This window comes from Littorina saxatilis, linkage group LG8 (genome assembly GCF_037325665.1).
Source record: "Littorina saxatilis isolate snail1 linkage group LG8, US_GU_Lsax_2.0, whole genome shotgun sequence".
NCBI classification, from domain to species: Eukaryota; Metazoa; Mollusca; class Gastropoda; order Littorinimorpha; family Littorinidae; genus Littorina; species Littorina saxatilis.
In genome coordinates, this window is record NC_090252.1 from 46,733,136 (window position 1) to 46,745,199 (window position 12,064).

General features: G+C 39.4%; 1 protein-coding gene across 1 annotated transcript; it reads right to left on the reverse strand.

Annotated features, from left to right (window-relative positions):
- Positions 1–5,101: 5,101 nt before the first annotated feature.
- Positions 5,102–8,050, reverse strand: LOC138973698 (uncharacterized). The gene is made up of 3 exons (XM_070346426.1): positions 7,881–8,050; positions 6,698–7,036; positions 5,102–6,127 (listed from the first exon to the last, which is right to left on the reverse strand). Exons 1-3 carry the CDS (start codon positions 8,014–8,016, stop codon positions 5,994–5,996), a joined length of 609 nt encoding a protein of 202 aa, XP_070202527.1. The 5' UTR covers positions 8,017–8,050; the 3' UTR covers positions 5,102–5,993.
- Between the last annotated feature and the right edge of the window lie 4,014 nt (positions 8,051–12,064).

The window sequence follows — 12,064 nt, forward strand, 5'->3', positions numbered from 1 at the left end:
CATAGTGACTTGAAAAGCTCGAGCGATTTTGTACTAATGTTTGCATATTTCCTTTGTGTTTTTTGGATCATTCGATCACGCCCACCATGGCCCGTCGAGATATGACAGAGACACAGACAGAAAGCCACCCAGCCAACCAGGCTAGCAGACAGACAGGCAGATAAAAAAAGAGCGACAGTGAGATAGAGATAGAGATAGAGAGACAGACAAACAGAAAGGCAGACAGAGACAGAAAGACAGGCTGGCAGATAGACAGCCAGAGCAAGAATGTTGGGTTGCCTATTAGCAAAATGAATCAAACGCGGACTGCACTGCAAAGTCAGACTTGGTACTTTTCGTGATCCCAACACCTCAAACTTCTTATGATTTTTTTTCACTTTCTTTCATATGTGGCTGGCGTGGCGGGTTGGTAGTGTGTCGGACCCAAAAATTTAAGATGTTCAGCTCAAATCAACTTCTTTTTACATTTAGTCAAGTTTTGACTAAATGTTTTAACATAGAGGGGGAATCGAGACGAGGGTCGTGGTGTATGTGTGTGTGTGTGTGTGTGTGTCTGTCTGTCTGTCTGTGCGTGTGTGTGTGTGTGTAGAGCGATTCAGACCAAACTACTGGACCGATCTTTATGAAATTTGACATGAAAGTTCCTGGGAATGATATCCCCGGATATTTTTTTTCCTTTTTTCAATAAATACCTTTGATGACGTCATATCCGGCTTTTTGTAAAAGTTGAGGCGGCACTCAAGCGTAACAAGGCAAGGAAAGACAAGTCAAAGGATGTTATTCAAGAAACCCCATGGGGGTACATGAAGAAAAGAAATACAAATACAAGAAAAAGAAAGAAATGCAAACTGATTAAACATATACATTCACTCATTCTGATGGAGAAAACAAACAACAGAAAACAAATAAGGATTTCATAACACAAAAATAAATATTCACGGGTAATGGTTTTATCCATATGTACATATCATTGCGTAGACAAAACAAACATTAAGTGATGATATCATGTTAATATATCAGCACCAATTTTGAATTCTTATAACATGTATTTTATAAAGTGTGTTAATGTTAACACAACTTTGTTTCTTTGATTTGGAAAACAAAAGTTGGAACTTAATTACATTAGGATTATTGCGATACTGATATGGACTACATTTTGTTCTATGTTCACTAAACAAAACTGCAATTTAACACATAATGGAATTCATCACCAATATCGCCATTACTACACTTTACACACACTCGTTCATTCTGTAATACATTCATAAACCTTCCTTTCTGAATAGGCAGCTTGTGATTTAGCATTCGAGAACGCACACATAATAGTCGCAAATTGTTTGGTAATACTTTCAAATAGTTTCCAAACATTAATGTATATATGTTTATAAAGCCAATAATTAATTACAAAACGCATCACTGGAATTTATATCAGAAAACCACATCGGCACATACTGGTCTTTTAAACACTGTAATGTGTTCAACTTAAAACAGTGGCTTGAACAATTAAGATTCCACTGGTTTATCCACATTCCACTTTAAGCCAAGGTTATTAAGAGTTACCTCAATACAGTTCCAATAGGGTGATTTGTAAATATCCTCTACATACAGACGATACCAAAAAAATGGTAAATTGTACTGGAAACCTTTATTGGCAATTATCATTCAACAACTTGAACCAAAAATGTAACATTCTGTGAATATCCAATGGGTACTGTCGAATTTCACCATAAACCCTATTGTTGGGAGTTGATTTTCTCAACTTCAAAACAATTGGATCAAATCGTAATTGCAATGTTGACGCTAACTTTAACATTCTTGGACACCATACTTCGCATCCATATAATAAAGTAGCCACAATCATCATGTCAAACAATTACAACTGACAATCTAAAGGTAACATTAATTGTTTACATCTGTTCAAAAAACCAAACATAGCCCTTGAGGCTTAATCATATCAACATTTTTGGGGCAACATCAAATGTATTATCATAATTAATATACAATCCTAAATACTGAAATAAAAAAATAAAAAAATTGTTATGGAAAGCCCAAGGGGATCTGCGAATGGAAACGCGAGAAGCACTGTCGCTTTAATTCAGAGTGTATCACAGCGGGAGGGCGGTGGACGCGACTCAATGCACGTGATCCATACGTGGCAGTTCATTGCTATAAATTAGCAACTTTCCTGCTGCGGGATTGTCGAGTTTCACCCATCCAATTAAGGCTGTCTCGTGTAAGTATGAGATCTGTATATCGAATAGTTGTTTGCACTTTAAAGGCTTACTAACTCGCTCCCGTGTTTACGATGTGTAGTTTGCCCACAATCGATGTCAAATGCATCATAAGGCCATATAATGACGATATGTCGCAATGCGCGGACCATATACATGCATTACAGCTTGTTCTAGCCTCTGAAAAAGTGAGGATGTCAACAAAGACGCGGAGTTATTTCCCTTGCGTCAACGTTACCTCTGTTGGCAAATCTAGATCAAAATAAAAATTCAAATATCTCAACATTTAAGGGGTCCTAGACCACAATATCTTGCAGGGAACTTAATTTAGCATGTCTCCAGCTGTGGGTAAAGCAATTAGCGTGAATAGTCATCAGCTTTCTATGCCTTTAAGTGTGATGTTCATCTCGGCAAAAAAGACAACTTTGAGAAAAAAAAGCAAGTGTATTGACGCCTGTCAGTGAGCAGGGATATGTGTTGACGAACATTTCTTCTCTTTTGTGTATTAACTAGATACATGCGAAAAGACTCATTTGTGTGTGGGATAAAAGAAATGTGAGCATTCTTGGTAAATTGTGTACATTTACAACGTTTGTTCTGCCACATTTTGTATATATCATGCAGGCACAGATTGTACCAGACGACGTTTTAGTTGAAATTAACAGGTTAATGTTTCGCTTCGTGTGGCAGAAACAAATATTGCAATACAAAAGTTGTTTTGAAATAGTGAAAAGAACAGTTTTATGTAACGAGGTAAAGCAAGGTGGATTGACCATGATTGATCTGCGACATATGCAGTGTTCCTTTTTGTTAAGCTGGGTTGTGAATTTAACTCTGTCAAACGAAGACCAGAAATGGTCATGGCTGCCAAAAGCACAGTCTTCCCGTTTTGGGGGTCGCTTTGAATAGTTTGTTGCAAACAGTAATAGCAAAAACGAAGAAGCTTGGAAAAGTATTCCACTCAGTATGTTCTCCAAACTCGGAAAAAATCTATGCTGCTTTCAAGCAAACGTCAAACCAACCTTATTTAAAGGGTTGGGGTTTATTACAAACAAGTTCTGGAAAAGCGTTTTAGAATGTTGGCTTGACAACCATGAAAAGATATTACCATGCTGGAGAATTTATGCCTATGGAATAACTCTCTAATTGCTTATCGTGGCAAGACAATGTTTCTACGTGATTGGGTTACATCTGATATATGCTATGTGAAGGATTTATACGAGAATAATATGTTTTTACCATTTCACAGGATTTGTGAAAGAGTTGGGCATAAACCAACAAGACTATTTGAATATGGGGCAATTCGCACAGCAATAGCATCCTTTTTTTTGAAGATGAATGATAATGGAATACAAGCTATGAAGGTAATGGATTATCAAAAAATAAGTACATTTAAACCCAGGCAGTTTCGTAAATTAATGGTAGACGCTTATCAAACTGAGACTATTGCAGTCAGTTTCTGGAAAAGAAAGATGGGAATTGAAATAAACAAGGACATTTGGCAGATAGCAAGCAACGCATCAAAAGAAGTAAGATTAAGACTGCTACACTGGAAAATAACTCATAACATTTATCCAACGAACATTATATTGTATAAAATGGGCATTGCTGAGAGTATTAGTTGTACACATTGTACAGAAGAGACAGATTATATCGAACATTTCTTTTATTATTGTAGAAAAATAAGCAAAGTGTGGAATCTTGTTGAAGAAGCCTTCTTCACCGCTTGTTCAAAAAGAATTCATATTGATGTGCGGGATGCCCTATTTGGCCTAGTTAAAAGGAATTCTATTTCATCTGCTGAAGCAAACTATGTCAATTTGCTGATCTTGATTGCAAAAATGTGCATAGGTATTTATAGATACGGTACCCCTTTAGAGATCGGATGTATTTTTGAGAAAGAGTTAAGATTAAGAAAAATAATTGACTTGTGACTCGCATATATGTTGCTATCTGTGAAATTGAAATAAAAAAACGTTAGGTAACAAAAGGAGAAATGATGACGGAAGAAAATATAGGACAAAATGTAAAAAAAAAATAGGTGGAGAGAGAGAAGATAGAACGAGAGGAGACAGTGAGAGAGAGAGAGAGAGAGAGAGAGAGAGAGAGAGAGAGAGAGAGAGAGAGAGAGAGAGAGAGATTGGCAGATTATGGGAGAGAGGGGAGAGAGAGTCCGACAGAGTATGGGGGAGAGGAGAGAGCGAGAGAGAGAGAGAGAGAGAGAGAGAGAGAGAGAGAGAGAGAGAGAGAGAGAGAGAGAGAGACGAAGCACAAAAAAAGAAGAACAAAGAAGAAGACGGAAAAATCCGAAGAACAAAATTCAGAAAAAAACAGACAAGTCGCGATCGAAGAGAAAGAAAGTGGATGCAGAGAAAGACGGACTAGGGAGTGAGTGAGAGAGAGTGAGAGAGAGAGAGAGAGAGAGAGAGAGAGAGAGAGTGAGAGAGAGAGAGAGACAGAGAGACAGAGAGAGAGAGAGATGTTGTGTGGACAAGTATGAGAAAGAGAGAGAGAGAGAGAGAGAGAGAGAGAGAGAGAGAGAGAGAGAAAGAGAGAGGAGAGAGAGAGAGGGTAAATGTAAATAAAATAAAAAATTAAAAAATTGTCCATGATCTGTTTACTGTCCATTGAGTGTGAAGCTGAGAGAAAGAGTGAGACTGAAGGAAAACAATAATAACTTAATAAGAATTAAAATGATAATAAAAAAATAAAAAATAAAAAATAAAAAATTCCGATATAAAAAAAACAAAAAACAACCACGCACATGTGTGATTAACAATGTCTGATCTCCTAAAAAAAAAAGAGAGAAAAAAAAAGAAGAAAGAAAAAAAAAAAAAAAAAGAAAGAAAAAAAAAAAAAAAAAAAAAAAGTAATAGCAAAAATTGTAAGGGATTGGATGATATTAAATCGGAATGTTGGTCCTCTGTGTTGAAGGCATGGCTTGATAAAAACCAAGTCAGTGAGGATTAACAACATCTTCTCCGAACCCCTGACGCTCAACACTGGGACACCACAAGGGTGCGTTCTGTCTTCTCTCCTTGTCAGTCTCTTTACCAACGACTGTGTCTCCACCAACCCTTCTGTCATGGTGCTCAAGTTTTCCGACGACACAACGGTTGAGGGTCTCATCAAGGACTCTGACGAGTCGGCTTACAGATCCTAAGTGGAGCGGCTGGTAGCGTGGTGCTCAGACAACAACCTGGAACTCAACGTCTCGAAGACCAAGGAGATGATAGTCGACTTCCGAAGGAAGAAAATACCCATCACACCGCTCACCATCAACGGAGAAGTGGTAGAGCAAGTGGAGTCGTTTAAATTCCTTGGCACTACCATCACCAGTAGCCTCAGCTGGGAAACCAACATAGTGGGCATCGTTAAAAAAGCACACCAGCGCCTGTACTTCCTCAGACAACTGAGGAAATTTGGTGTGTGTGCAGACATCCTTGCTGTGGTAGAGAGTGTCCTCACCTTCTCCATGACTATGTGGTATAGCAGTGCTACCCAAAACAAAAATCGTGAAAACAGCAGCTGGGGTGATAGGATGTGATCTGCCCTCATTAGATTCCCTGTTCTCAGCTGGTGTCGTGAAGAAATCTCAGAACATCATACATGACCCCACGCACCCTGCATTCTGTCTGTTTCAACCCTTACCATCAGGTAGGCGGTTTCGAGCAATGAAAACCAGGACATGTAGATTCGGACAGAGTTTCTCCCCACACACACACACGAACATGCATGGAACACTGACGAAATAGGTGCATTTTAAACAGATGGATCCGTGTATGATATCTTGGGGATGTCGAAGGCTGTGTAGAACCTTTCCTCTTCCTCATGCTGTTGACCTCTGTTACGCCTCCCTGGCTTTAATCGGAGATCGAGTTTGTCACCATCTAATCCTAATACAAAAGAAAAACAGAAAACAGAAGCATACTTCATAAAAAAAAGCTACGTTGTGATAGTCTGTAAACCACCAGCTGTGGGATGTAGTATTTTGTATACACGAACACATGTTGCTGTTGTGTTTTATTTTTGTTTTGACGAACACAGATCATCGTGGTAGGCCTCTATGAATTAGATTTAGCATACCGGATGTGTCACAAGTGACTTTAATTGCATTCTAAAAAGTAAAGCTTGTGTTTAGAACTGTGTAAAAAGGATATTGTATGTACGCATGGAGGGAAGGATACATACATTGTATAGATTGGGATCGGGCAAGCAGTATTGTAGATGTGGATTGAAAAGTAATATAATTCCTAGTGTTCCATGTTTGTTTGCATGTGTGGTTTTTTTATTAATGTCTAAATTAGCTTCTGCTGAAATAAGCATGCATCGAAATAACAGAGTAACATTTTATCTGCACACAATTATCATGGGATACGTACAAACAGCACCAGGTACAGATGGTTAAATGTTTAAGTAAAAAACAAAAAAACCCAGATGTTTATCGCAAATATATCACGTTTTACCTTTTATTAGTCCTGCGGCAACGGTTGTGTTCTTGTCAGAAGTAGCCCCTTGTTCAGTGATCTTGCGCATCGGGGAAGATGGTTTGCTGGATCGGCGAGCAACTCTAGCAGACTGAAGACGATTTTGTTTTACAGGTGCAGTGCTTTCAGTGCCATCGTTGGTGTCAGGGGTGGACGGTATGTCAGGGGTTGCGGTGGTGGTGTCGGAAGAAATGTTAGTTGCGGCGGTGTCGGTTGAAGCACCATTGTTTATGTTGTTCACAGTGTTGTCGGCTTCCGGAGTTGCGGTATGGGCAGCACTCAGAACATCAGCAACGTCAGCATGCTCAACAAATTCAACTGAAACGTTAGGAATAAGGCTTTAAAACGAAGGTCCACATTCTTCTCCGGGACAGCGACTAACATTGCATTTGAAAAAGTACTCTCAACAAACACACACACACACACACACACACACACACCCACACACACATACACCGACACACGCATTCATACACACACACACACACACATACACACACACACACACCCACACACACACATACATGTTTTGACACCGTTAAGTTGACTTTTTTCCCGTTAAGTTGACTTTTTTGACGGAAAGAATGTTATCACACCATTGAAATGACATTCTTTCCGTCCTCTATAGGCGACGAAATAGGTCAAATTTTGTGCATGTTTTAGTGGAAAATGCTTCGATGCCGGAGCGGGTACTGGACCCAGTGCCGTTGTAGTGCAAGTGCACTACAAAGGCACTGCACCCAGTGCCGTTGTTGTGACGTCAAAACAACGGGGTGCGTCAAAACAATTCGGCTCCATTTTCAGGCCAAAGTCAAAACGACGCGGTCTTAACAAACACACACCCACACACACACACACTGTCACACACACACATACACACACACACACACACACACACACACACACACACACACGCGTAAAAACAGCCACTTCCACACCCAAAGACATAGAGGCCCACATGTACTACTACTACTAGTACAATGCAACTACTGCGACGACTTATACTGCTACTGATGTTGCTGATGTTGCTGTCACTGGTAATACTTCACCGCACACATAACCAGCACTTATACCACTGCATATTCACAAATAATAAACCTAACCCATTACATAACAACATTATATATATATGGCTTCATTCCCATCATAGTAAATAACGTACACTCTTCGTCAGTCTGGTTCATCGGTTCGACTTTCAGTTGAAGGTTCACATCGACTTCAGCTGTTTTGCTCTTTTCGTGTTTCTGGTCCATGGGTTCCCCTTCTGCTGCTTGGCTGTCTTCACAATTGTGTTTCATCGGTTCAAGTTGCTCTGATGGATTCAATTCCTTGTTCGTGTTCCTGTTAAATGCATGTGATGTTATAGAGTAACAATTAAAAGCGGATATATATGTTACAGGCATTAAGTGAAACCAGGCATGATGCCTGTGACCACTAGGCATTACACGTAATGCCTAAAAATACCAGGCATTACGTGTAATGCCTGAAAATCATTGTCAGGCATTACACGTAATGCCTGAAACCTGTTACAGGCATTAAATGAAACCAGGCATTACGTGTAATGCCTGAATATCGTTTGATAGAATCGGTCGAACAACAACACCTTTGACTCTCGCTCGTTTCTTCTTCTTCTGACACTCTGCGCACAAAGATTTGTAAAGTGGGGTTCACGTAGGACAGGGTCCAGATTGCATTCATCTTGCTAAAACAACAACAACATGTCAATGTACCCGAGCGCTACATTCAAACTACTAAAGATCGTGAACAACTTACGTCGAAGAATAATAACATTTGTCATCATTTTCACGAGTTTTCATTCACAAACACCTGGTAAATAAATCTCATGTTCCCCATGCAATAAATCGAGGTGGTGAATGGGTTTGAGCTTTCAGGTGAAACGTGGATTGTCAAAGTAAAAGCCAATCAGGCTGATTGTTTGATGTGTGGAACCATCGCGGCTTTGGATTTGTGTTTCCGAGGACAACGATTGTAAGCATTCACTCTCAAAGACCCAATCAATGTTGATAATTACCGTGGCGACTCATGGTCAATTTGCAACTTATCTCTGTAATCGCAAAATCCACAACGAAAAGTCATAAACACTTGAAAAGAAAAGAAATATGCTCAACACTTACTGAACTCACACGTATGATCGCAGCTCTGTACATTTTCAGACTGGAAGAAAAGCGTCAACAAGCTACGTTTGACGTCACATACAAGGTTGACGTGTTATCTCGAGCTACTGTGACGATGCTTTGTGGCCCGGAGTTGGATTCTAAAAATTCGTCTCCCTGTGGGTTATTGTGAATTTTGTTGCACAACCAAAATGATGACAAAAACGATGTTTGGTAGCTTGTCGTCAGACCAGCAATTTTTTGTTGGTCCTCGGGGAGCATATCGCCTTTTGTCTCATATTTATCAACCGCGGCCTTCGGCCTTGGTCGATAAAGATGAAACAAAAGACGATATGGTTCCCTTGGACCAACAAAAAAGCTGGTCTGTCAACAAACATCTTATAATCTTTCTTATGAGAAAAAAACCCTGTTTACACAGTGTTTCTCAAGCGAACATTAATAATAATTTGATATCGTAGTTTTCAACAACCCCGGTATGTGAGATAACACAACGCAATTTTCTTATTAGCTGTTTTTGTTCCAGCAAGAACGATACAGTCAGTGTACTTTTGTGTTACCTCCCTTTGACATTATAATTATGTGTCAATTACTCTATCAGACAGCATTGGAGATAACCCGGGTTTCAGTATTGTTTCACAATAGACGTAGAGCTGAATACCAACACTCAAATCTGTTTTTGACAAACACCACACATCACTTACTTTCCCAAGAGATGATACTCATGACGTGACTTTGTTGTTTTCTGGAAGGCAGCTTTTACTTCTTTGATTGTTCTGAAGTACACAGCTTTCGGGAGCAACTTTCTGCCATTCTTTTCATAATGTTCAAACAAACGTCGAGTAAACAATTGTTATTTTTCATTATCCTCCATGGTGACAAATAAGCAACTGGTGAAAACTCGACTGGAAATATTGGACCGTGGCTTTCCATTGTGACATGCACTCACACTTACGTGAAATTCAAACTGTGGTGAACACTATGTCAAAAATATATCATTTTGCATTGCGAACCATCACTCATAATCGCAAAATAAAAGTGCATTCATTTCAAAGCTCACTTGATTGAATGTCAGTTACTATATTTACACCATGACATGTTGTCAACACTTTGTCCTTAAACAATGTTCTCACCGTCATCCAAGAGGTAATGTGTATTGCCTGAATTGCTTCAGGTAATAAGCGTAATTTTGAGAGTCAAATTTCAGGCATTACGTGTAATGCCTGGTATTTTTAGGCATTACGTGTAATGCCTATTGGTCACAGGCATTACGCGTAATGCCTAAACATTTCAGGCATTACGCGTAATGCCTGATTTCACTTAATGCCTGTAACATATCTACACTTCGAAAATAGTGTAAAACAACAAGAAGAAAATATGCATTCTTATTACCAGGTCAGTGCCCCATATGGCTTTTGACCAACGAGGACGGAATCTAGGTGACCCTATAAATGTTATAACGTTCAGGCAGGGACCCTTTTTGTTTATCAAGATAAAAATTAACAAGACAAAGTAAAAATTTAAATCAACAATATCAGCGTGATTTATTATAAAGAATGACACATCAAATGCTGTCAGATAATACTCTCTTTATCTAAAAAAAAATACCAAAAAGCGAGTTTTGTCGGGGGGTGCTTTACGGAATAGCAAGGCACCACCGATCCTCTGAGTGTGCAATGCCGACCCCCTCACTTGAAATCTAAATTATCTAAGTTCAGAAAAATCAAGTGAAATTTCGTCACTCGCTTTATGGTCAAATGTATCTTTACGTCATTTCCCATCCGTCTGGAGTCGGTTCTAAATCTGTCGCTCTCTGTTCAACAAGAAAAAGCGAAGCAACCGAAACGTATGTCCAACATGGTTTATCTTGTGAGATTGTTGTGTGTCAAACGCATTTGACCTGTGAATATTCATCACGTCAGGTGTGTTACTCTGATTGGCTGACCCAGGTCACGAACATTCTTTGACTGACAGGCATAATCAGGTAGGAGCGCTCAAGTTCCCATTGCGGCTGTTCTGTCTAATTCGCGGGGTCGCTTCGGAATTTCTTTTGGTCGAATTACAGTAATAAACACAAACGATGTCAGCATTCGCCTAAAAGGCTCATACTTGATATCTTTTTTCTCGACATGTCAGTGATCATTTGCTAACAGTCAGCATATTAGAAATAACTCATATACCAGGTATATAAGTCGCTTGGAATCTTTCGTTTTGCTGGTTGTTACTTACAAGTTGCCACTTTACCCTGCAAAACATGTACTGACTGCAAGTAATAACGTTGCCAGACAATTGTTTTTGTTTTCTTTTTGTTTGTTAGTTAATTAATGACATTGTCTTACTTTCTTCTGCGTCGATAGAGAACGATGCCAACAATAACGGCGATGACGACAACCACCAAGATAGGTATTAGAATTGGTGTGACTTCTGAACTGTCTTCCTCGGATGCAGCTAAGGGCTGGTTGTCTGAAAAAGGAAAGGGTGGCCGAGTGGTAAAGTGTACTTGCCTCGGAAGCGAGAGGTTGCGAGTTCGACCCTGGGTCGGGGCGTAAGCAATTTTCTTCACCCTTTCCTAGCCCAGGTGGTTGGTTCAAGTGCTAGTCTTTCGGATGAGATGAAAACCCGAGGTCCCTTCGTGTACACTGCATTGGGGTGTGCACGTTAAAGATCCCACGATTGAAAAAAGTGTCTTTCATGGCAAAAATGTATAGGCATAGATAAAAAAAAAAAGTCCACCAAATATCTGTGACTTGGAATAATAGGCCGTGAAAAGTAAATATTCGCCGTAATCGCTTGATATTTACTGGCCGATGTGAATGCGTGATATATCGTGTAAAAATATTCCATCTCACACGGCAGACATTAATATGTACAGCGCTTAGAGAACGTCAAGCGCTATATAAATCTCCCAAATAAATAAATAAATAAATAGATAAATAAAATAAAAACAATAGGATTTTGAAAAACAAATACTCAGCTGTAAAAACCCAAGAGTTATGCAGATGCACGCAGTGTACTAATGATTGCCTGGTCTAGCTTTCTTAAACGAAATTAGGCAGATCGCTGTTTAGAGATTTGATAACCAACGGGAAGTAAGTGTGTAATGGAGAAAGCGAGAGTTGTCCGGAACCTATCTCAATATACCTGAGAGAATAACAAGTCGCGTAAGGCGAAATTACTACATTTAGTCAAGCTGTGGAACTCACCGAATGAAACT

What these genes read in the sequence shown, in the direction of transcription:
- LOC138973698 (XM_070346426.1), bottom strand. Translation starts at nt 8,016, where the DNA reads ATGAAACACAATTGTGAAGACAGCCAAGCAGCAGAAGGGGAACCCATG. An exon ending in GAACCAGACTGACGAAGAGT is followed by an intron (nt 7,037 to 7,880) that starts GTACGTTATTTA and finishes CTAACGTTTCAG; the next exon opens with TTGAATTTGTTGAGCATGCT. An exon ending in TGCCGCAGGACTAATAAAAG is followed by an intron (nt 6,128 to 6,697) that starts GTAAAACGTGAT and finishes CTTTTGTATTAG; the next exon opens with GATTAGATGGTGACAAACTC.